We start from the raw sequence: 25,867 nt of genomic DNA on the forward strand, positions 1-25,867 counted from the left end.
TTAAATGATAAAAGTTTCAATAGGCACTTTAGTGGAATTACGAAAAAGCTACCACTCTTCCACTGTGATGCCAGAAAGCTATCTTCTTTCTAAGTCATGTCAGTAAACTGTACCTAGTAGGCCTGAGCTTGTCTCAGTGTAACTTCAAAGTAACAAAATAACAACAACAAAAAGCTGTGTATATTACAGGATTTATCTTTCCTTCGCAGGTCAAACCAAAACTGACAGTATGATAAATGTAGTACATTGCTGGAAACATTGCTGTCTTTTATAATCAAAGGAGTCTTGTCCTAATATAAAGCTTAGGTTTATCTTTTAAAGTTGTTGTTGGTTTACTTTTTTTTTTTTTTAATTTCTTCACTGTGTATTTTCTTTAAGTGACTTTGTCAGGGTTGTAACTTTCTTCTTCTCCAAACATGTCTGCCAAAATCTTAAAGCGAGGTCCCCAGTCACTCAGATAGTCGTAATCCTGGTCTGCCTCTGTCGTCAGTGACTCTATAGAACTGAGAGACTCTGCAACAGACCCGTTTCCTTCATAGGCATATGTTGCCAAGGAGTCATAAGGGGGCGCAGCTGGATCCACATCATTTTCATGCAGCCTCTGATTAATGAAATCTCTTATGTCTGTATTATCTTCCGCTGGTGGTCTCTGACGCGGAAAACGCAAGGTGTCTGGTTTTATGTCCCTGCGTATTTTGTTATCTTCAATAACTTTGGGATTCCTCAGGGCACCTATGTCAAAAGCCTGGGTGTCCTCTTCTCCACCTCCCTCATCATCGTAATGGATAACATTATCTCTGATATCTTCTTTTGAGGTCATCAGGGTATCCTTTTTCTTCTGCCTCCGCAGTGCTACATACAGTACCACAATGACTGTAATGAGAGAAAACTTAAGTTAAGACACACACAGAAGTAATTTGCTACTCTGATGACATATCATTATATCCTCTTTTGAAAGTTGCAAGCAATTAAAGCTTTTTTTTTCTTAAAGATATGCTCCCCTTTTTTTCAAATAACAGTGCTCTAGCCAATGAAAAGACATTTGCTATTTGATGTATGAATCTAACTTTCCTTACTGCCAGCTGTGTCGTTGAAAGAAGTAACAAATAATTTTCCTACTAGTTTGCTTTATGAGAAAACAGAATTGGACAGGACTTTAGCTTTTAGTTCAGAGGAAGAGATGTGATGTTTTTAAATGCCTTCTGTAGCAGAATAGAGAAAAAAGAAACCCAAATTTCCACAAAACAGTATTGAAGAGGAAAAAAATGAAAATTTTGAAATTTTCTCTTGAAGAAGAAATCCTGCCTTAAGCTTTTTTCAGAGCCCCTTCAGGGATCTACTTGGAAGAATCATATGGGAACCCATCCTGGAGAGAAGACGGGTTCAGGAGAGCTTGTTGATTTTCAGGGATCATCTCCTCCAAGTTCAAGAATGGCCCAACTAGATGAGCAGGAAATCAAGTAGAGGCACCAGGGGACCTGCATGGATGAATAAGGAGCTCCAGGCTAAACCTAAACATATAAAGGAAGCATACAAGACGTGGAAGCAGTGACAGATGAACTGAGAGGAATATAGAGACACTGTACAAGTATGCAGGGATGGAGTTAGGAAAGCTAAAGACCATCTGAAGTTAAAACTGAGTGGAGGGTGATGTGAAGGGCAAATAAAGGCTTCTACAAGTACATCAGCAGTAAAAGGAAGAGCAGAGAAAATGTGGGCCCACTGCTGAATGGGGCAGGGGGCCTTGATGACAAAGGACACTGAGAAGGCAGAGGTACCAAATGCCTTGTTTGCCTCAGGCTTTACTGGTAAGATTGGCCTTCAAAATCCCAGGTCCCTGAGACCAGTAGGAAGGTCTTCCCAGAAAGAAAAACTCACCCTTAGGGAAGGAAACATGGAAAAAAAAACAGTTGTGATAATCTTTTGACAGTCATGGCAATCAAGAAAGGTGCCTGAGGAAAGGAAGAGAACAAATGTCACCCCTCTTATCTTCAAGAATGACAAGAAAGAGGATCTGGGGCTGTCAACCTCACCTTGATGCCTAGGAAGGCGATGGAGCAGCTAATACTGAAAAAACATTTCCCAAATATATGAAAGACACAAAGGTGATAGGGAATAGTTAGTGTGGATATATGAAAGCAAAATCATTCTTAACCAACCTGATAGCCCTTTACAATGAAATGACTGGTTTGATGAATGAAGGAAACAGTGGCTGTCGTTTATCTCAGCTTTTGAAAGGCTTTTAACATTGAATCTCATAACATCCTCACAGACAAATTGAGGAAGTACTCACTGGACAAGTGGACAGTGAAGTATATTGAAAATTGATGGAACTATCAAGCTCAAAACATTGTAATCAACTGCACAAAGTCCATGGGAGGCAAATCACTTGTGGTGTCCTCCAGGGCACAATTGCTGGACATCTTAATTGGTGACCTGGATGATGGGAGAGAGTGCAAGCTCAGCAAGCCTGCAGGTGATGATAGAAAACTGTAAGGAGTGGCTGATACACCCTTATGCTTGTGCTGCTATTCACATGGACCTTGACAGGCTGGAGAAAGGCGCTAACAGGAACCTTATGAAGTTCAACAAAGGGAAACACCAAGTCTTGCACTAAGGGAGGAATAACCTCCTGCACCAGCCCAAGCTGGGTGTCGACTGGCTGGAGATCAGCTTTGCAGAAGACTTGGGCAGTCCTTCTGAACGAACAGTATTCTGTACTGTATTAGGGAGATCATTGCCAGCAGGTTGAGGGAGGTGATCTTTCACCTACACTCAGCTCTGGGGAGGCCACATCTGGAGTGGTATATCCAGTGATGGCCTGCTTGATACAGGAGAGACATGGACATACTGGCATTAGTTTAGCAAAGGGCTACTAAGGTGCCTAAGGAACTGGAGCATCTCTCATATGGCGGAAGGCTGAGGGAGCTGGGATTGTTCAGCGTGAAGAATAGAAGGTTCAGGGAGGTCTCATATATATAAATACCTGATGGGAGTGTAAAGAAGACAAGATCAGTGGTGCCCATTGATAGGACAAGAGGCAATGAGCACAAACTGAAACACAGGAACTTCCATATATACATAAAAACTTCAAGGGTGATCCAAAACACTGGAACATATTATCCAGAGAGGATTTAGAGTCTCCATCATTAGAGATACTCAAAACTTGGCTGGGCAATGCCTTTGGCAACCTGCTCTATTTGACTTTGCTATTAGTGGGAGGTTTAGACTACACAACTCCAGAGGTCATTTCCAAACTCAACTGTTGTAGGATTTTATGATTATATCTAATATAAACCGTTAAAACCAATTTCATGCAGAATGGCAACCGAAAAGATTTCCTACAGCTTTATGGGTTATTTCAGTCTTTTTTCTTTGAAGATATATTTAACTGAAGGCAACACCTTTATGCTAAATCTGCTTGTAGTAAACTGGCATTTTGATACACTAAATTCTCCTTTAGTAGAATAATATTCTAAGCGCTGATGATGAAGTAACATAATAATGAAGAGTTGCAGTGATCATATATTTATAGTCAGGCTTGTGTAGTTAGAATAACTTCTGATATTGGTTATATGCTGACCGTATTTTATATAGAAATGGCTTCAACAAGAATAAATTCAAATACAATTTTAAAGATGCTGTATCAGGCTAGGCCCACAGCAACATTATCAATGCAATAGTAAGCAGGAAAAAGTCTGCATATAAAATAAATGTGATTCTTTTGGGTTACACGCAGCACTGGAGATCTCATTATATATAAATTAATTTTTCTAGGTAATATTACCAGGTCAATTGGAATGAAAAGAATTATTAAAATACCAAAACCTCTCTTCAGAACCCAACCTTAGTAATTCAGTCTAGAGCTCTGTGGAAAGCAGGAATGAAAATAACTCCTTTAGTCTGGTATATGCAATAATCAGCACCAAAGCTGGTAAGGAGTTCTTTCTTTCACATAATTATTTTTGTTTGAATTATTGCTGTTTTATTGAAATAAAATGTAACTTGTTTCAACAAACCACAGAGAAAGATAAAAACAGTTTTTTGAAAGCATGCATGATCACCTAGCAAATTTTGGGAAAATTCAGCTTTCTAGTATTTCCATTTCCCCAGAAACTCTGTCACAGGAAGTGATTTTTGTACTAAGAGCACCAAGCTCTCTGCGGCTTACATAGCTCGCTCAGTCTACTACACACAAGGTGGCAACTTGAAAGGCTTTGCTACAGCCATATGTTTGGGGCTTCTAGACACTTTGCTCTGTAAAAGAGAGCCTAGATAGAAAATCCTACCTTAAGGTAGAACTCTAAATGACTGTGTTCCTGTCTGTTCTTGTGAAAATGCGCTAAAACGCTTCATAATGGAATTTGTTTGAGTCGACAAGTGAGTGACTGAGGCTCACTGTGAGCTGCTTTTACTAGGGAAACCCCTAGAAATAGAAAGGTAGCTCTGGGAATTGTGGTAGATGAGACAATGATCTGGGCTACCTTATTTTGGAAAAAGTGAACTAAATGGGTGTATTTATTAAGTCCCACTCCATGGGAAGTGTTAACATTTATAGTTCCATTTTGATTTGAAACATTTTTCTCACATCACAATATAAATTTTTTACACAGGGCAGAAATTCTGAATTTTGATTCTGTTACTCAGAAGCTCCTTATGTAACCAAGAGTCTGTAGTAATTTATTTAGGTGGTAAATTACTGTATTTAACCAAACACAAAGAGGTATTCATACATTATATTCAGTGGTCCACAGCTCTTTTTGCCTACCCATTAAACCTGTATAAGGAGTTGGCCTGAGGTCTAAGAAGGTTGATACTATCAAGAAAAGTCATGGACCAGCATCTGTAAGTATTGGTTGGCATTACATAGTCCATAATGTGCCTATGAAAATTGTGAAATTGCTATATTTCACTATCAATCTGTTATATATATATATATATATATATATAAAATATTATTATATATGCTATATTATAGGTGCACATAAGCATCAATTAACCTTGTCATGCTGAAATTAAGACAAGATTTAAATATAATGTAGATCCAGATGACAACGCCACATTATGGAACTCATGCCTGCCTGAAACGAAAATGTTCCTGTTAAGTTTTACAATGGCCTAGTCATAGCATGCATACATTACAACCATATTCTCCTCTCTCATTTCATCATTCTTTTTTCTTAATCACTCATAAGTTGATATTAAAAATTAAATAATGGCCCTCACCAGGCCCTTTGGTGCTGCTGCTGTCCACCTTAATAATTTTAAGCATGTGGATATCAGTTCTATAGGAAAGGTATTTAATCAAAACTTTTTCAGAGAAAAATTTGCATTTCAGGCTCCACAGGAAGCTAGTCTTCTTTAGGCAGTAAGAAATATGTAGATGTTCATAAATTCACATTCATGATCAGTGCTTTTGGAATGTTTTTCTAAAAAGCAGCAGCACAAAATTTCTCATAAACATTTAAATATTTTCAATGACTTGTTAAACAACAGATGACTAATGACAACACTAATGACAACACAAGCTAGGTCAGAGGTGAGTTAGAATATCAAACCTCACATGATACCATGAGAACTAACCTAGAAGTATAACAATGCACAACAGGATTGCGATCAGCGCGCCTGTGCTGAGGCCCACTGGCAAGAAGATTGCTTCCACGTTGCAGGACAGGATGGTACCGTCAGCATCACACCTGCAGACCCGGATAGTCATCGTGTTTGTGCTGCTCTGGACAGGGTAACTGCTGTCTTCTATCACCACTGGAAGAAAATGTAGCTCTTGCTGTCTTCTGCTGTAGCCATTTCTCCTGGTTTCTATCCCAGCTGTGTTGTCTACAAAACATGGCACAATCACAACAGGATTTTTACTATGATGTACTTCAGTTCACATTTTAAGTTTGTATCACCTCAAATAGCAGGAAGCTATTCCATCTTTGAACCTCAGTGGATTACACACTCTGGAATTACCTTGTTTTATCAATACAGAAGCTATTGTATTCTAATTGGTATTTCTAAGAAATATGCTTTTTTTGCAGAGCATCAAAAATCTTCTGTTTCTTGTAAATAATTCTTGCTCAGGTTGACAGCTAACATTTCAAAGAAGAGATAACTAAAAAAAATGTAATTATTAGGTTAGGAAAGCTTTCTGGTTTTCCTTTCTCATTATGTCCTTGTTATAATCTAAGACTGTGGTCCCCAAAACTTTGATTGCGAGTGTATTTAGGACTAAGTCTATTAATGAATTAATTTCCTTTTAAAACTAAAATATACTTGGACAGAATGCAAAACCTTTCTCATCCCATTAAAAATAATACAGAAATTAATTGAGTAGCTTGTAGTCAGTACATTTTCCACTAATTAGTCATGAACGTGTTCAGAGCTCCCAGAAGTTGTGTTTTGTCATTTCTCCCCAGTACCTGTTCATTTACCACTGCTTCTCTCGACTCAGACAAACTGGAGTAGCAAGGAAATGATGTGCAGATTAGAAGAATTACATTGAAAGCAAAAAGAAAGTGAAATTAGCAGGGAATTAGCTGAGAGATCTAAATGAGGGTAGCCTGCAGCTGTCCCTGTTTTGCCATCTTCCCCACGTGGTTTACTGTATCTTTGAAAGTGTTGACTTGCTGATCTTGTTACACCTTTTATTGCAGCTTGGAGTTTTGTTACTAGATATAAAGACTAAGCGCCCTTAATTCAACGTGCAAATACACGTGTGATTCCACTTAAGGAAGAATAAGATTAATAAGAAGGAAGCCTAAATATCCAAAATAAGACGTGTTTTGACCAGGGACCATTCAGAAAGCACGCAAAAGGCATATGTCAGAAGTCACCATTTTATCAAACTCACATATTGCAGGTAGATGTGTTAAATTCAGTTACATTTAGTTTTGAAAAATAATTTGTTCTTTTACTGTTTGATTTTGATACTCTAAGAATATTTCACAATTGTTTGCATTGAACTATCTTCCACCTTCAGTTTGTCCTTTGTCTCTATGATTAAGATCCGCAGTATATAGTAAGTTTTATATCTAATTTGAAATCATGCAGATCCATCTTCCAATTATTTCTATTGATTTTTTTTTCCAATTGCAATGGCAAAGATCATTTTAATGTGTAGTACAGTGTAACTAAATGACTTCTCACTCTCCTTTGAGAGGAATCAAACAGATTGAGCTCTTAAGTCATTGACTTTGAATATTTTTTGTTGTTCTTCTATGACCCTCTTCCATTTCAAGGTCCTTTTGGAAATACAGACACAGGCATGTGTTTGAACTTCACAAGATGCAGTCTGATACTGAGACTCCTGGCTTTCAGGTCTGTCTGTTTACAATAAATTCATTTTCAGGCTGTGCAGGACAGGGAATTGTCTGGAAAGAAGGAAAATTCCCTCTTTTACATGGGCAACTGCATGTGCTCAGCAGGGAAAAAACCCTCTGGAGCACAGAATGAGCTGATAAAGCAGGAGGCTGAGGCCAGAGGAAGGTGGGCAGATTCATGGGAAGTCCTCCAGCCCCTCCACAGCTGGACAGCTGGCACATTGGTCTGGGCTCTGCCATGGGCATAGTCTAGAAGCCTGCATGGTGTGTTAAGTCCTGTTTCACCAATAAAACTTCTTCAGTAGTTTAGTCTCTGAAAGGCAGCCATAAGCTTCTATCTTGTTTTAATTTTTTAATTAAGTTGATTCCTGGAAAAGTATGGAACCTGGAAAAGTTTATTTTCTTGGGCATATGCATAGGCACGTTACATATGTTGTTATATCACATCACATTTATCGACGCATATTTAGCTGTATAGAATAGCACTAGCTGTTGGACTTGTTTAAAAATAGCAAAAGACATCCTGATTCATAAAGTTATTAACTGTGACGCAGTGAACAAGATTGCCCAAAAAACCATCAAGATTCCTCTCACAAAGTTCCTGCTTTGGGACAACACCAACATAATTACTAGCTCAAAAATTAGGATATTTATTTTTTAAAAGGTGTCCTTATGATAGAGACAATAAGGTTGTGTTATTAGACCTCTAACCTGTGCACGACGCAGACTCTCCTTCTCAAACAAAGACAGAAGATAATGAAAATGCACTACCGATTTTCTGTTTGGATAGATTTTTCTAATAGTGCTGTAAAATCTTAAAAAATTACGAAAACTTTTATGTTTGGAAATTATTCCACAAAAGCTTTTTTCCTGACTCATTTAGGTTTATGAAATAGTGTAAATCTTTCTTCTTTTTTAGTGCATGTTAAGAAATACTTTTTTAAGATTGTGCATATATATACACACACATATATAGTAACAAACATATATATATATATATATATATATAATATATATATATATATGTAAATACGTATGCATGCAAAGTTGTGTAACTCCCCTTGGTAGCTTCTAATTCCATTCTTAGGGGACTACTGCATTTCTAGGGATTACTGCATTTCTATTTATACAAAAGAGGAATGTTGTTAACTGATTACTATGACAAGGCATCATCTGAGAGTCAACATTACTTGAAAATAATGATGAATTTAATTACCTAATAACACTTAAAAAATTTCCTCACCCAGCTCATATGCTAAACACACTTTTCAAAGGCTGTAAACCAAAAAGGTCATTGAGTTTAATTACTGTATGATCTTTTTAAGCTTAAAGACTCTCTTGAATTAAATGTTTTAAAGATACATGAGGAGAACTGGAAGACTTTTACATTAAAAAAAAGGTTTTTAATTATTTGAAATGATTTAATCTTGGTGAAATTAAAGGGCATTTCAATAATGGGCAGAAAAAATTAAATCAAAATGCTAAATAAATCCCCATCAGATGAACAAAGATGTTTAAAAATATGCTATATTTACATTGTACAACTACATATTTATGAAGATGTTACCCATGTGGGCTTTAAAAGTGAAGGAATGAATATAGTTCATATAAAATATGAGTAAGCTCTAAAGAGATATATTTCCCTTCTTACATGAAGATATAAAGAGAGATCATGTATGTTTTGTTCTGTATCACAATTCTTAGCAAAGTTCAGCAATTTTCTAAGGAAATACTACAGATAGAGAATAAAGAAATGACTGTGTGGCATTATTGGAGGGGTTGTGAACTTCCACTTTACCCATATTTTAAAGTCCAGCGGGACACAGATATCAAGCATTTAAATCTTGCCTTGCATAATTATCATTAGATATTGAAATGCCATTCTATTTTTAGATAACAGTAGGTGTTAAAATCAAACCATTTAGGCAAGCATTTCTGGAGAAAAATAATGATCTTATCTTCTTAGAACAGAACTAAGGGGATTTAATCCCAATATAAATTTGTCCTTAATATTCTTTTAACTGTGTCTCAAGATAACTATTTGAATTTTCTCTGTTAAAATGCTAGGCTACATTTTTTTCTGATTTCATAAGTTAATATTATTCACATTGCCCATTTTATAAATTATTATGGCTTCATTATATGCTAAATAGTATTTACAAATCTTTAAATGAAATTCTTTGCTCAGATGAAAAGTCTTTTTTAGCTATCTATGATGTACTGAGAGACATAATTCATAAGTTTAGGAATAACCATTTTTGTCTTCTTTACAAAAAAGGTATACCAAAAAAGAGACCATAATCTAATAAGCACAGTTTATTTTACTGCTATTTCAAAAAAAATTTTTTTTGAACTTTCTTAATAATGAATGTTTTTTTCATGTAAACATGTTTCATTAAACATGTAATCATGTTTAATCACTGTGCTTATTTTGCTGGCTTTATAGTTTTGATATTTCCTAACATGGGCAAAAGTATGTGATTTCAAAAATAATGTAAGTCATATACTTAAGTAGTTAAAAAAAAAAAAAGATAAATAAATAAGCGACCTCTCCTGTTTTTTTTCATTCTCTAGATTATACATTTCTAATCCTTTTTCAGATGAAATTACTTAATTCTCAGGAACCTGAAACTTTGACAACATACTTCTCAAAAGAAAATTAAATAATTTAAAATTAAATAATTTTACTTAAAAGTAACACTTAAAACTTACATAGTTAAATAGAACGATAAAGAAATGATACTGAATTTTATTGGATGTCTTTCTGTTTTCTTTGCAGAATACTGTAGAACTTTTTTACCAAGAGATCATCATAACACAATTCTTCTTCAGTGATTACCTAATCATTGATAAACATGCTAAAAATGTTTTTTCATGTTTGTTTCAAATAATTAGAGGGGAGAAATTTGTTGCAGTTTATTTCAACATATTATAATAAGGCAAACATCAATACAATCAGTGTATAAAGAACTTACATAGGTACCTGAGAAAGGACTTAGAGATTGGAGCAATTATGTACACCTTTGTTATGGTTAAAAAACAACAACAACAAAAAAAAAAAAAGCAAACAAAAAACCACTTATTCAGCATCTGCCCAAACCAGGAAGTTTTTAAACCCTGTAGCATCCTGCATGTCTGCCCTGGTGGGTTTGGACAATCCCATGCTCTTCTTTACCTAACACATGTAAATATGTATCTTACTATAAGACAAGGTACTTTCTCTCTTACGTGACCTAATTAGTTGTTACACCTTCATGTTTGTTATGATAGATGTTTTAAGTAATTGTTACATTATCATCAGTTTTACAATAAGTGGAATGCCACTTTGCGAAGAAACAAAAAGTATAGCACAATTAATTTGACAGCAAGGGTATTGGACTCTACACAAATAGTATAAAAAGTGTGGACTGGCAATATGAAGAAGGATTCAGCAAATCAGGAAAAAGTAAGTAACAAAAAAAAATGTTCTGAGCTTTTTAGCTGTTTCTGTTCACAAGAGTATATGATTGAAGATGCCTTTTCATCTTGGATTGTTCTTTGACATTTACTGACAGCATTCAAGTGAAAAAAGAAAGAAGAGATGATCAGTTATGACAAAAATTGAGGAAAAAAATCAGAGATGTTAATCATATAAATCCACAAGTTATGCAAGATGTTATGGGATGTGGTATACCACAGCAGGATTATACATATTTAAAACTAATTCTTACGTAGGACTACATTTCCTTCAGAAAACCCAATAGCCAGACACTTTGAAAACAGTTAGCAAGGCAATAATATTTGTATGTTAGTAAATGAGTTTTTCCTAGGATACTGAGTGATAAAAGGAAAAAAAAATAAAAACAGCTAGTAGTACTTTTGCATACCTACAGGAAAATTGCTGAGTGCTATGACCATTCCTGTCCCCTAAAATGAGAAAATATACAAGACCTGAATTTAAATGAATATATATTTGACTGTTTAACAATTATAAAAGTGTGTTAAATAACAAGTTCATCTGTAGGCACCACTCTAATATGAAGTAATCATAATTATCATTACAGTTCCAGGCTGCTGCTCTGAAAGAGAGATACGGGCAAGCAACTTACTTCTGTAGTCATGGACTGTGAAATTTGGTTTATTGGAAGCCTCAGGTGACAGTCTGAAGGAAAACCTTTGCCCAGCTGGTGACAAATCTTTGTCTGCTGCAGTAATGGTCTGTATTACCTGAAATCAGATTAAAATAAAATTTGAAGTCAGTTCTCTTTTCTGAAAGAAGTAGTTTTGTAGAAGCGGAAAGTGATCCTGAGATGAAACAATGACAATGAACATCCTGCTGGATTATCTCCTGCCTCTAATGAGTTGAGGGGTGAAGGCAAGGTCCAAATGTTACAGCCTCCAGAGGACTGGTGATGTCCCACAAGGTTTCACTCAGACTTTTCTGAAGGAGATTAGAAAAACTTGCCATATACTTGACTACAGAAACATTTAATATTTGTTCTTTGTATCAAAATACTCATGATTGTTTGCAAATCTGAGAGTTTAATTAAAGACAGTTCAGTTTATCTGGTGCTACTGGAACATGCTAAAGTACTTCACAGAAGTGCACCCTAATGTTACAGTCTGGAATGAAGTAAAGAGAGTTGTAAGGTCTGCACCATCTAGCCATGAAGAAATAATCGGACAAGAACTTTTGAGTCCAAGTCCTATCTAAAGGATTTCAGGCAAGCACAGGGCAGTTAAAGTGTTTCATGGTAGGGATTTCCTCTGATATTTTAAAAAGGGAGGTAACTTTTTATGTAATATAAATACTTATGTCTGAATATTTATAATTTTTGATACTTCAGTACTTATCTGAGCCTTCCCTGTAGAAGACTCCTTGTTCTACTATTAACAAACCGGTAACTACTAACTAATAACAAACTACTAAGTATTGGATAAACCACAAGTTAAATTAGATTCCTCAGTAGATAGTTGAAATATATAAAATAATAAAAAGATGAGATAGGAAGGTCTTTGGGAGTCATGGCCAAATAAAAAGGTTCAGACGTACTGATTACCTACTACATGCATGCAAAGGGGAGTCAGTGATTACACAACAGGCAGAATATGTTCACTCCATGACTAGCAGTAACTCACAGAGTTGAAGAGGTGAAGTTACAAGCCTTATCTTGGAAACAAATTTGGCAGCTTATATGTATAACGGTAAGCCTTAGCACTTTGCTGTGGTACTTTGTTTAACTGTGCAAATTTTGTGCAGAAAGCCCAGATGCCAACTGCCTCTGGGACAAGCTTTTCCTCACCGAGTTCTCTATTGATACTGGCATCACTCATAGTATAAGATGACGCTCTGAGCCTGAAAGAGATTTTTCATGTTATGTATATGTTTATAAAAAACAGCTTTTAGCAGGACTGTCTGGAGTTTTCGTTCTTTTGTTCAGGATAGGACATAGAGATGTAAGTAAGTCTGTTCTGCTCTATTTACTCACTTGACTGCAGTTTTTTCCTTACATTTAAAGCTCTTCAAAGCAAAGATTCTTTCTCTTATTATGGCTATTCCCTGCGTGTTCTAGGGTGGCTCTGTCCCATATATTCTGGGATAATAAAAATAAACAGATTATAAAGGTCAACAACCAGAACTCCGAAAGGTGAGTATTTCTAACACGGGCTTTTTTCTAAAAAAAAAGAAATAGTATTCTAAACATGGTGTCATTTTACAAACCAAGAAATGACTACTGTTATAAATAATAAGGAAATAAAAAGCAAAACAGCAAGCATTACAGATTTGAAATACCTGTCCCGGTTTGGCATTTTCACATACAGATGTCTCATAGGGAACTGAGATTTCAGGAGGAAACTCGTTGACATCCAGGACATTTATTATAACGTTGACTTTGCTGGTTAATAGTGGGTTACCTATAAATGATTTTTAGAAGAAAAGCATTAAGCAATACTATTTATGTTTGTTGTCATTACCAGTGCCCATAACCTGTCATAAAATGCTTTGATCCTGGAACTGTGACTTCTAAAAATCCTTGACTTCAGTTTCTTTCTGATTTGTACAAAGGTGAAACCAGAAGTAAACTTCTTATCATTTTGTACCAGACTTGATCCATTACTGTTCATGGAATAAGGAATCAATCAACATGATTATGATTATCAGAGTATAATTTACTGAAGTTGAACAGGCACTTATAGGTGCAAACTTTTCTCCGATCACTTTTGACAGAGTCTATGGAAAACACTTCCAGTGATTAAAGCTGAATTCTGTGTTCACTATGGAATGTGAAAAATCAATATTTATTACTTATCCTCTGTTTACTATTTCAAGATGATAATTTAGGAAGTAAGTAAGTGGAGTATACCCATTTTATAGATGGAAAAGGTAACAGAAGGAATGGTACAAGGATTTGCTAACAAATAGCAAACAAGTGGCAAATTTAGCAGTGAAATATATATGCTAGCATTCAATTCATGATTAGATCATCAAGCTATGTTAACAAACATTCATTTAACTACGTAAGCAGCAAATATTTATGTGCAAAAGAGATGCTAAAAATAGTGCGCACTATCCTTCTGTTCATTGTCTTACTAATTTAGATACCCTGCATCGTTTACTCAGCTGACAGATTTTAGTCACTAGATGCATTTTATAAACAAGATATTACCTCCAAATTCAATGACTGGCAGAAAGGAGGCCAAGTTCAATATAAAGCAGATAAAATTCTCTTTTGCTGTATGCTGAGACACCTCCCATGGCAGCAGGTACATAAAACCAGTTTAGCTGCCAAGTCAAAAGGATAATTTATTCCTTTGAATTTAAAAGAGTGGCAGCCACAATGCAGTCACTGTTAATTCTTCCAGAATTCCCCATTATGAAGTGTTTCTAGTGTAGGAATGGCAGAATGGGATAATGATTAAGAATAAGAAGAGTTTTCTTAAATCTTCAGAAATAAATTAAACCTTTTACAGATACTCAATTGTTTGCACTAGCTACTTACTTTGAAATTTGAATAAACCTTTCCACTTGTGGAGTTTATAACAGTCAAGGCAGGGGAGGGAGGTTGCTTCCTGGGCCAACTGTATTACAACTCAATTACAATATTACAACTCAATATGCACAGAATTTCCCGGCAGCAGTGTACAAATTTACACAATTTCTTTCTTGTTCTTAGAAATTGTGAAATGAATTTTTTTCAAGAGATGTCTATCAAAGCCAAAAGATAGTCCAAAATGACTTCCAAATTAAGTTAAACCAGCTGCCAGTAAAACTTTGCTTTATCCACTTGCAAGTAGAAGATAAACTGGCAAGCCTTGGAATCAAAAATAAGTAAGTAAATAAATAAATCCCACAATATTTGTTGTTTCTTCCTGTGAACTTATCTAATTTAAAAGAGATTTTGACAATCAGTTTCTGCTCTCTTTGAAGTCTCATTCCTCTCCATGTTCACCACCAACCCTGCTTGCAGTATGGTATGAAAGAGGCCAGCATTTGGTATAGCCATTGGGGACCGGCAGTGATTCTTTAGGTAAATGAAGAGGCAAACGAAATCTAGATCACTTGCTCACAGTTGAATTGGTTGCTTTGTTCTAACAGGAAGAGCGGAAGTACTAAGAGATTATTTTAGTCACCGCAGGGTAGAACCCTATTTCTGAATAGAGAGATCAGATGAGCCATAAGCAGGTGAAGTTCGCACGGTTACTGTCAGAAACAGAATCTAACTTGCAATGAGCCTGCTTGCAGTGCTCTTTGCAAAAAATACAGCAAGTCACACACATTAACTTGGGTTTTCCTGGACTTTGGGGATTTTTATTTTAAGGCACAACACTGAATAACAAGAGTTCAAGATACCTGCAAGCATGTTAGAGATTAATGCATTGATATGAAGGCAGAGTAAGAGATGTTCACTTCTTTTTAGAAATATGTAAAAAAACATGCCTTTCCGATAAAAAGATACATATGTATTTCAAATTTGTGTCACGTACAAGACATATAAAAGATATTAGCTGTTTTGATCATTCCAGTTAAACATGTGAATTTCTATAAAATATCCACTCAGACCATGTTTCTGAAAGTGTCCTAAAGAATTTTTTTCATTTTTTTGGAAAGGCATACGTACTCTGGGAATATATGTATTTTTAAATGTACAGAAAGATTTGACATTGTACCTTCCCTCAGAACCACTACAGAATGCTTTGGAAATGTACATGCATATATATGTGTATAGTTTTTATATTTACTTCCCATGGATGACCAGCTTTATTTTCTGTGATTCCTTAACAGAAATGTTAAAAGATCAAAATCTTTTCTACTGTTTTCACAAGGCAAAATTTTACTTTAAATAAGTGGTCATTAAAAATCAAACATGAAAGTATGAAAGTAAACAGAATTACAACAGTGTAAAATGTAATAGCTTCTGGGTTCCACTTTACTGTGTGATTAATTTTCTTTCTAGTTTAGTTTATACTAATATCAGTATTACTACTCATATTCACAAAGGAAGACTGCAGCAAGATTATGTACTGCTTTAAGTCCATACAGAATTACAAAGACCTGTATCATTTGATGTGAATAAGGATGAAGAATTACGTTTCAGATACCATTTTGCAAATTTGACCTGCATTTTCACTGCTTTGTTTGTTGTTCATCTGAAAATCAAATCTATCTGAGCCCTATGAGCTCAGTAGTGACATGCATGCTGAGTGAGTCACTGAAAATATCTGCTAATGACTTTCAAATACAGATTACACAAAAGAGAAGACAAGTGGTTAAATCATTAGCCTAGGAATTAAGATATAGGTTCCAGTTTTCAATTCTGCCTGTATGATACAGGCAAATTACTTTGCTTCTCTTTTCCTCAATTTCCCTGTATGTAAGATAATGGCAACCCTGTTATCTATTAACATCTTTTTGGATCACGGATATTACAGTAACAGAAAATATATAAAGCATTTTAGCAGGACCTATGAAAGTGTATGAAGTCCAAGACATCTGAGAGAGCATATACTGATGCCCTGTTATACCACATATGGAGAACTAGTGATTCTTTAATGTCATGTATAGTATGCAGAAGAGGATAACCTCAAAACGGCACAGGTTTCTTTAGAATTCACAAAATTTAAGCCTAGAGCTAGAGGAAGTAGGAAGATGGAAGGAACAGGAAGGATTATGTTTACTTGATGGTTATTTTTATTCTTAATCAGGCCCTTGAGGAGAGGAAAGAAGAAATAAGATCTTAGATATTTTATGTAGTTCCTGTTTTGTAGGACACAAAAGCTATTTCTGTACTAGGTAATGAAGCAGCAATGGAGAACTTTTTGAGCACTAGAATGTGATTATTTATACTGTTAAATTCTTATAGCAACCCTCATTGGCATGGGCAAAAGCCTGGGGGCAACTAATGGTCTCGTAGACATTTCAGATGCTGGGAGTTAATATGTACGAGGCACCACTCTCAAAGAATGGATTGACATTTGGCCACCCTCTCTGGAAGGCAAGACTGTTTGATAGTATAAAATTAGGCCATTCAGTGCCAACTGGGCTCAGTGCTTGAGATGGACCGTAGGCACATTTAATTTACTAGTAATCAATGGAGTCCATGGGGTCAAAGATGATCAGAAACAGCAACCATGTATGGAGTTGATTACTCTGAGAAGAAACTTACTCCAGTGGCTAATTTAAGAGTATGGAGAACCTGTCTGACAGCTTTCTTATTTACTACCCTGTTACTTTCACGGGTGTGTAAGGAGCCTTTATGCTGCCTGCGTTGCTGTGTCGTCACCTGCATGGTAGCAACACAGTCACCCGCCTGCCACCTGTGTTGGCAGCACAGTTATCCACCGCCTGTGGATAACTTTGGCCTGGGTTTCTCTACCAAGGACAAGAACAAGGTTGCAGGGTGCTGTGCTACGCGTGGCAGTAGGATATCTATCACTCCACACCGGCTAACCCTCTGAGATGTTCTCAAGGGTTGACTGTGCTGCAGTTTGGAGACTGATTTCCAGTCTATGTTTAGATCAGATGCTTGGCATTTCTTCAGGACTAGAAATGAAGAGCACAGGATAATGCTGCAGAGTCAGATCTAGTCGTTACTTAACAGGGCTAGAATAACCTCCCATAGCCCAGTTCCCCACAGGACAACCAGCCCTACTGATGGTATGCAACATATATTCTTTTATTCCTGAGAAACCAGGCCTTACACGGCTGTGAGTCTACAAATTGGTAAAGGCAGGCCTAGACCAAGCAGATTTCACCATTAAGTCTTTGCTAAAGGTCCAAGTTTTGCTTCTATTTAAGCTATCAGCCTGCATTATATAGTCTCTGGTGCAGACAGGGATGAAGGAGTATGATCAGGAGTTTATGCAAGAATCATCTCAGTATGTCTATCAAATAAATGCAGAATGAGGATGCTGGACATAGAGCTATTTACAACAGCTATTCCCAAATGATTAGGTTTTTAAACTTTTTTTTTTCTCTCTCTAATGGGTGATGTTAACAAAGTTTATTTTAATTAACATAAGGCAGTTCCCTTCTGCTTCATTCTTAAAATGTTTTCCTTGAAAAATGATAACTTGTGGGGTTTAGGGCTAATAATAGTCAGACCAACCAACTTGTCTAAATGGTACGTCTGTATCTACATTTTTATTTATCTACTGTCTACTGATATACTTAGCTATATAAACTGCATGGTACTTGTTTGTAGTCAATCAAAGGCAGTTTGATTGCTCAAAAGTCATAACACTACAGGACAGAACTATTTACTGTGAGAAATACGTCACACGCATAAGCATCATCTTTGATTTGTGCAGGGTTTCAGTTTGAAGCTACAGTGGGGAACAATGTTTAGAAAGCCCCAGTGCTACCTGCGGTAGACAGCACAGGCAGCTGGTCTACCAAAACCTGCTCATGATCTTGGCATCATTTTCTATATACAGGATAATGATATAAAGAGGAGCTGGCAAAGCCATTTTAATTTTTTGCCTCTGACTTGACAGGGATAGAGCTGGTGGGTTTTGTTTATAATTGTCTTTTTTCAAAAAAACAGAAGATAATTTGCAGCATGGCCTTTAGCTGTCTAAAACAGAGCTTTTCTCTTCTCTTTTCTCTTCTCTTTTTTTTTGCTTCTGTCACAGTGAAAATAATGATTCGAGAAAGCAAAATAAATATTTTAGCAATGAAGTATTTTAAGTTACTGAATTTAATATGCGTATTACTAGTTTTAAATTTGTTTTTCTTAAAGAGATTATGTCACTAAGAACTGAAAATCCTTGGATAGCAATAATTCTCATTCTCTGGGCAAGTTTATGCAATTGTTTGCAGTACAGAGCCACTCCCCTTGGATAACCATGAATATGTCAAAGTAGCACACTAAAATAAATGTTTAAGGGATGTTAGTCTAAAATGAGAGAGCAATTTCAGTGTTTCTACATCAGCACCAAATAGGTGGTAACTTTCATTTAAAGCAGAAACATTTCTAATGTATTAATTCTTTTTCCTCCCTTTTTTCTTCAGATGTTCTCTCTTCTCTTTGGTCTTTTTGGCTGTGTGCACTGTGTCATTTCTCAAACCCCAACATTTATTTTTGTACTAGCTCTGAGTCAGACAACTGCATATGAAATTTTGACAGTTAATGTATCTCAGATCCTCCAAAGCACTGCCAATTACAGGTATAGTGCAGATATGGCAATTGTTTTTAGTGCTATGGATAATGGTTGATGTATAAATGTTTTGAGGTATTCAGATATAAATCACAAATATTTCAAAGGTGCAAATTCTCTATGTGCTGTGAAGATGCACAGACAGGCAAACCTGAGGCTTTAACTACTCTTCAGAATAATAAACATATTCACACAGAGTTTATTAAAGTCTTTTCCTGACTGCAGAAAATTTTTACAAATCTCAGATGTTCATTACCTACCAACATATCTAAATAGTTCAACTTTACTGAAACATAGACCATTATGAGACTGCCACACGCTATCTACGTGCCTTTCCGTTTCTCTCCGTACATTTCTACTGGACTTTCTCATACACGTGCGTGTATATCACCATACACTCAGTCACTTGAGATAGTTTAGTTTCCTGTGTTGCTGTAATCCAAGCTAAAGCTAAATTTCACATGTTAATTTGTCTGTTTTTCTTTTTGTATTTTAAACCTCTAGTGAGTTATCCCTTGTTTCTTTCTGAGATAACTACAACTGAGAATTTATTTCATATTTTAAAAAACATATACCTCCTGCTTCTAAAACCTCCCTCTTCCTGTTAGCAGAATGTATTACTTATTGAGCACTGAGTGCAGTACATTGAGGAAAACAAGTCCTCTGCTTTATAAACCTACATTGCTGGACACACAAACCATACATAATGAATGGGAGGTACAGCAGGAGTCCCTCCTCCACTGCCTGTGGATGTCAACAGACCTCTGCAGCCTTTGCACAATGCTGGATGACCAAAAGAATTTTATTCAAAGGATGGTATGAGCCTAGGAGGGTTTCTGTTTGACAGCATCATGAAGGAGGAATGCTACTCAGAGGGCTGGCAGTGAGAAAGCTACAGCTATGTAATACAGCTGAGGAGGGTGTTCTCATCAGAGAAAAGGCATTGTAGGAGAAGGCACAAAGACAAATGTGAAGGAAGCAAATAAGATAACCACAGGCTGTTTAGGAGAAGTAGCAGGAAGAGTCTTGCGCAGAGAGGAAACTCAAAAGGAGAGATAAAGCACAAAGGTTGATGTATTTAGTTTCTTAAATTATTAGCATGTCTTCTTGACTAAATTGTAATGTACCTTTTGTCTGAGAACCAAAGGAATGTTTACATTTTTCCATCCTGAAAAAGCAGATAGACATCTTCATTGACTAACCTAATTTTATATTAAGTGAATTACAAAACCAGAAACAAGACGAAAAGGATTTCCATACAGTAGCACAGAAAGTCTCTCCTCTCACTATTGTAAATACAAAATGACATGAGAACTGAGGAGAGTTCTTTTAGAAGTACAGTATTTATGCAATAAATATAAGCAACAGTCGCATAGCCAAATTATAAATATCTTACGCAAGGTTTAATAACTGAACCTCAATATCTGGTGTTCACGTTGAAACCTTGCTGTTATTTCACCCCCTAATCTCTTGCTCTTCACAATGACAAACTTCTCTCAGCTTCTGAGGCAACTGTGCTCACGTGAGGGCTACTTGATAAACCTTACTGTAAGGCTTATTAGAACATCACATTCAGCCTCACAGTGAGTCTTGCCAAAATGATATTTATTTCGCATTCTTAAATCACTTCTTCATATGCATACTCTTCACAGCATATTTATGTCTGAACACTACATTCTGGAAAAAACACCGCATTAGCATATTAATTCCACTTGTGCCATACTTACTAACTTTACTTGCAATTATAGAGAAATTGTACTGTGCTGTGCTTTCTCTGTCCAGTAAGTCATTAGTAGCAATGGTTCCTTCAGTTGCGTCTATTGTAAAGTAGCTATTCCCATCATTCTTCCAATCTATGAAGTATCTGCATGTGAAAAATATTAAACAAAGTAGATGCAAATGTGCAATGATTACACATTTATCATAGCAGCAATCTAGCTAGCTAAAGAAATTTTGTTATTTTTCTCTCCTCAGCTATTACCATCTTTGCAAGAAGACAATAAACAACGACTTGTTCATTTATTTTTTTAGAGAGCTGGAATGCTCAAGGGAAAATGGAGAAATAAAAGATTTAGTACTTTTGGTGTTCAGATTATTTAAACTGATACACAGCTTCTGTGACCCTGACCACTTACACCAGTCACTTTGGAAAGCACTAGACAGGCTTAGAGGGAAAACGAGAAAAGATGTGCAAAAGAGTGCTTAAGGTATAAATAACAGATCAGATCTGGTCTTCTTGCATGCAATAAGCTGGAAGCAGCCTCACTGGGCTTATAGAGTTGCCATATGGGACATATATAGGCTATTGGCACAGTTTTCTGTGTCCAGAGCAAAGGGTCCCTCGTGTAAGGGATGCTGGAGCATGGGAAACAGAGTGTGGTCATCTCCCCACAGATACAAGAACAAGAAAGGGCTCTTTGCCATTGGGAAAAAGAACCAGCTCTCACTTTCACTGGAGCTGTGAAAAGCAGGACAATTTTGTTGTTTTTTTGTATTCTCAGTCTGATCCTTTGTTAAAAAAGTGCTAACACAAAACAGATTCAAAACTCTAAATGTGTATTTATTTGTTGTTTTCTCCTAGCAAGGACTTAACAGACATATCTGCTTAATAATATGGATGCTTACAAGCAATCTGATAATTATTCCAAAACCATTTCCCTTAAATGCTAATGAATTTGAAAGTCTAGTTTCACATTTGATGCTACCATTTGTAGTCATAAAAGAATAATAATTTTTCTGATGCAGCGCTGCCAGCTACTAATTTCCTTTTCATTGTCAGTCTCTGCATACCTAGATGATGTTTCTTAAAAACAGGCAGAATGAAACTGAGAAAGCCATTTGTGAGTAGTAGGTAATAAGAACAAAATAGCCCACAACAAGTACATTTAAAAGATCATAAAGGCCAGAGAACCGTGCATATGACACCTCACTGCATGTAAGCCAGTGACATTAAAAGATAATATTCCTTTTTCTGATTAGTGTCATTTATAGGAAGAATATAAAGGCAATAAACAAGACATTATTAGATACAGCTTCACTGTTAAAGAAAGCAATGATTGAAATGAGTATATGGCGTATCCCTGAAGAAAATATCTTACATTTGAACTCAGGAATGCTAATAATCTAGGAAGACTTCAACAATTAAAATTCTCAAATAATGTTCCAAGTTCCTTTGGAGTCATTCATTTAATCAAAATCATAAGCAAATGTTATATGTAGACGAAATAGATTACTTTATCAATTGCTAGTCATCCTCAAGTTCATTGCTCTATTTGAGAAGCCTCAGAAATTATATGCTAATGGCAGAATATATTTACACAGTTGAGCACACATATTTTTCATGATTATGATAACATTATCTACCTACATTTTTAATTTCAATCTCATTGTTCAAAATCTGTTTGACATAAAAATTCTGAAAAAAATATATATTCCATTTATTTAAAATGTTATTATCCCAGGAACAGTGAAATTACTCTTTCTGGCATTTCCTGTTTAATAAATTATAATTGCTTTCCAAAACTGAATATGCATCCATACACAAATACATGGGATCAAAACATTAGAAAGAAACTTTGCTTATCTCCCTCCAGTGGAAGATTTTATTTGCCTACACACCACAGTGTAAGCCAATGAGGAAAGAACAGCATCTAATTAAAATGGCAGTGCCGGCAGTAGTAGCTTTCTCATTTTAGTTTAATGATGCCTGAAGTAGACTCATGTTCCTTCACCATGAAACTTTAAAACTACAAAATACATATATTCAGTTTGAAAGGAGATACTTTATACTAATTTTATACACTATTGTGTTTAAAGTTCAATTCAAGAGCAGATACTCGTAGGATCAGAAGCTGATATTCTTTATGTGAGCATTCATGCAAATGGTTAACTTCATGCACAAGCCCAATAAGCCTACTCCTAAACACAAGCATTTGCAGGATCTAAGTTCAATGAAACATTACAAGACTAGTAATACTTTTGCTGAAACTAAAAGCAGAAATCCTCTTGGCATCAGTGAAAATGGGATCAGTGAGAACTGAGTGATGGGATAAAAATTGATTATCTGGCTTTACAGATCTTGAAAATTCACTGTCTTCATCTATATTTACACTGTGGAGGCTATCATCATGCCAGCATTGTTAATCAGGCTGACTTTACTTTAACATTATCTTAAAAGACATCCCTACCTTCCTTCTTTCTCCTCTCTGTATGTACTGTACCCTTGGTAAAAACAGAGTTGGGATATTACCAGTCATCTCAATTCCTCATCCTGGGAGTCTATATATTAGCTGAGACCATAGAAGAGGGAAGGAAGTATTGGAGAGGTAGTGCCTAAAAATATAGTTATGAGAACAACTGCACACATGCAGCCTATCCTTCTCTTTCAATGGTTGTTCATGTGCAATACCATGAAAACATACCTGGGGGAAGATCCTTTTACAGACAGCTCTGGTGGACATAGAATTGCTCTCAGAGACCTCAGTAAATCTGCAATACTTAGTAACAGAGTGAATCAGACTCCATAAAGCTGCTCTTCAAATGGGAATTGATGGGACATCCCTCAGGGAAGTCACTGTTGCTGCCTGAGCTCTTACTGGAAGGGGCCTTAAAAGAGATGTAATTTCCTTTTACTGCCCAAAAGCACTCTTTTTGTACAGTTTGATACCCAGTGTGAGATTCTTTGAAAGGAGCATGACAATACACACACTGCTTTCTTAGAAGCTCAAGAATAATTTGCAGTCATCCTAGTAAAAAGGTGAGGCAGTGCATGGCTCATGAGGACCACGACAATGCCCCCCAAAAGAGGGCTATTGTCTTTTGAAGGAGGGAGGACAATGACATAGACTATATCGATTCCAGCTGCTGGTCAGAAGGTGGCAGAATGCTTGACAGAGTGCTGTCGAATACACGAGTGACAGCTGGTCACCCTCAGGATGATAACAAGAGCTCCGAGATGTTGGGCAGACAACCTCAGTCATTCACAGTTACATCATGAGTGAAAAAACTAGACAGCTGTCCTGCTACTGGTATAGGAACGTGTGACACAAGGTCATTCTCATGAAGGACAGCTGGTGGCAGGATGTCGAGGAGGCTGGGGAACTCAGGACATGCTTTTAGGTCTTCAAAATGTGAAGGGGAAGACTTCCCACACCTGGCAGGGCTGGCCTTGGGGACAGTGCAGTCCATACTCACCAGAACGTTACAAACTTTGCTAAAAATCTTTCCTTGTCATTCTGTCATGCAGAGGTGGCACAATGCAACAACTGTATCATATTACATGTTATAACATGTAAATACTTTTAAAAATTACAAGAGTCTTTCTTTTTCTTTAAATTGTTGCCTAAACACAGAGTGTGCATTTGTGTTCCCTCGCATTGACCCTCAATTTCCTGATTATTGCCAAGCTTGCAGAGACAGGCATGTGGAAACATAGGCTGAGGTCAAAAAAGGGAGCCCAGGACAAAGTTACTATTGCCTCTAAAATGCAGTGACTATTTTTTTTTTCAGTTTCCCAAAATTTTACAGTATTCCTGTCTTGCTAGAATTATCTTGATGATTAATAACTTGTACTCTTATCATTTCACACAATATTGTTCTCTTAAATCTCCATTTCATTATATGCATACACACATATATGTACTACAAAATTTTCCATTCAGATTTCCACCAGCTGAAAAGCATTTTAGCCACCATCAGTGCCCAGGATAATTTTTTCAGTTGTCTTTTGATAGGGTTTCACTGCCTCCAGAGAATTACAAAGTACTAGCCTATATATTTTGGTTTATGCTTTTGAGCAACGTAAGGATGCTTTAAGAGCAGGTTGTGGTTGCTGAGATTGTTCCAGTGCTGGAGTCACCCTCAGGAAAAAGGATGAGATAAATGCAGAGAAAGTAAAAGTAACAAAGAATCAAGAGGTACCAGAAAAGGTATGCTGGGTGCACTGTGGTGGCATCATGAAAAGTGGGTCATACCAAGCTCTTCTGCACACTCAGCATAGAGGTACCATAGTGTATTTACCCATGTTTGTGCTCTCATGTAGCTGGTAGCTACCCCTCATCAGTAATGAAAAGTAGCACCTAGGTCTCAGACAGACTGTTTTGGTATCAGTTTGAACTGGAACGTCTCAGAGACTAAATACCTCCTAGAAAATAAGAACAAAAGCAGGAACAGTCCTGTGTAGATTTGTGATTTCTCTAGGCATACGATTGCCTGTTAGATACATGAGGGAACTCATGAGCCTGGAGAAACAATATTATTGCAAATTTTCTTTCTGATTCTAGCTCTGAAAGATGATTAGATAGAGAACTTGATTGCATGACCAAAGAGGGATCATCTGAAATGAAATATGTCCTACAGTTGCAATTCCTAAAGCTTGTGGCTGATACTATAACCCTGCAAGTACAGCCAGCAGGAGATCAGCAAGGTAAGACACAGGTAAGTGTTTGCGCCGTAGGGGAAGAGAGAGGACTGCTTTAAGGGTAGACCAAACAGAGGATTAAGGCCAAACGTGACAGAGCTAAAACACTGAAGAGGGAAACAGTAGGATTACTAAAACACAGAGGGTAGGTACGCTGCAGCTCCATTAACTTTATATTTGATGCAGTTCTACATCATCTATACTATTTATCAGTACAAATATTCTTGACTGTACATCATTTTTTATAGTGAAACTGTAGTTTAAGCAGGCCCAGACTGTACAATTGTATTTTATTAATTCTGAATTTAAGAAAACCCCAAAACCAAATTTTCTGTGTGTTATCTGAACGATTTGGCTGCCAACTTCAGTTTAGAAAGCATCTCACTATTCAAACTACATCATATCAAATCTAAATATTAGAATAAAGCATTCTAGATATACAAAAATTCTTGATGTAACAGGATAAAGAGAAAGTATTATTTCCAAGAGTGAG

General features: G+C 36.3%; 1 protein-coding gene across 2 annotated transcripts in view; it reads right to left on the reverse strand.

The window, feature by feature from the left end:
• Positions 1 to 373: 373 nt before the first annotated feature.
• The window catches only part of CDH12 (cadherin 12), a 157,868-nt gene continuing 132,374 nt past the window's right edge, over positions 374 to 25,867 (reverse strand). For both annotated transcript variants that reach the window (XM_062568001.1, XM_062568000.1), the window contains 5 exons: positions 20,684 to 20,820; positions 13,093 to 13,214; positions 11,408 to 11,525; positions 5,584 to 5,835; positions 374 to 873 (listed from right to left, as the gene is read on the reverse strand). In XM_062568001.1, the coding sequence (XP_062423985.1) occupies positions 374 to 873; positions 5,584 to 5,835; positions 11,408 to 11,525; positions 13,093 to 13,214; positions 20,684 to 20,820 (1,129 nt within the window). The remainder of the gene's footprint in view (positions 874 to 5,583; positions 5,836 to 11,407; positions 11,526 to 13,092; positions 13,215 to 20,683; positions 20,821 to 25,867) is intronic.

This window comes from Rhea pennata, chromosome 2, assembly GCF_028389875.1.
Source record: "Rhea pennata isolate bPtePen1 chromosome 2, bPtePen1.pri, whole genome shotgun sequence".
NCBI lineage: Eukaryota > Metazoa > Chordata > Aves > Rheiformes > Rheidae > Rhea > Rhea pennata.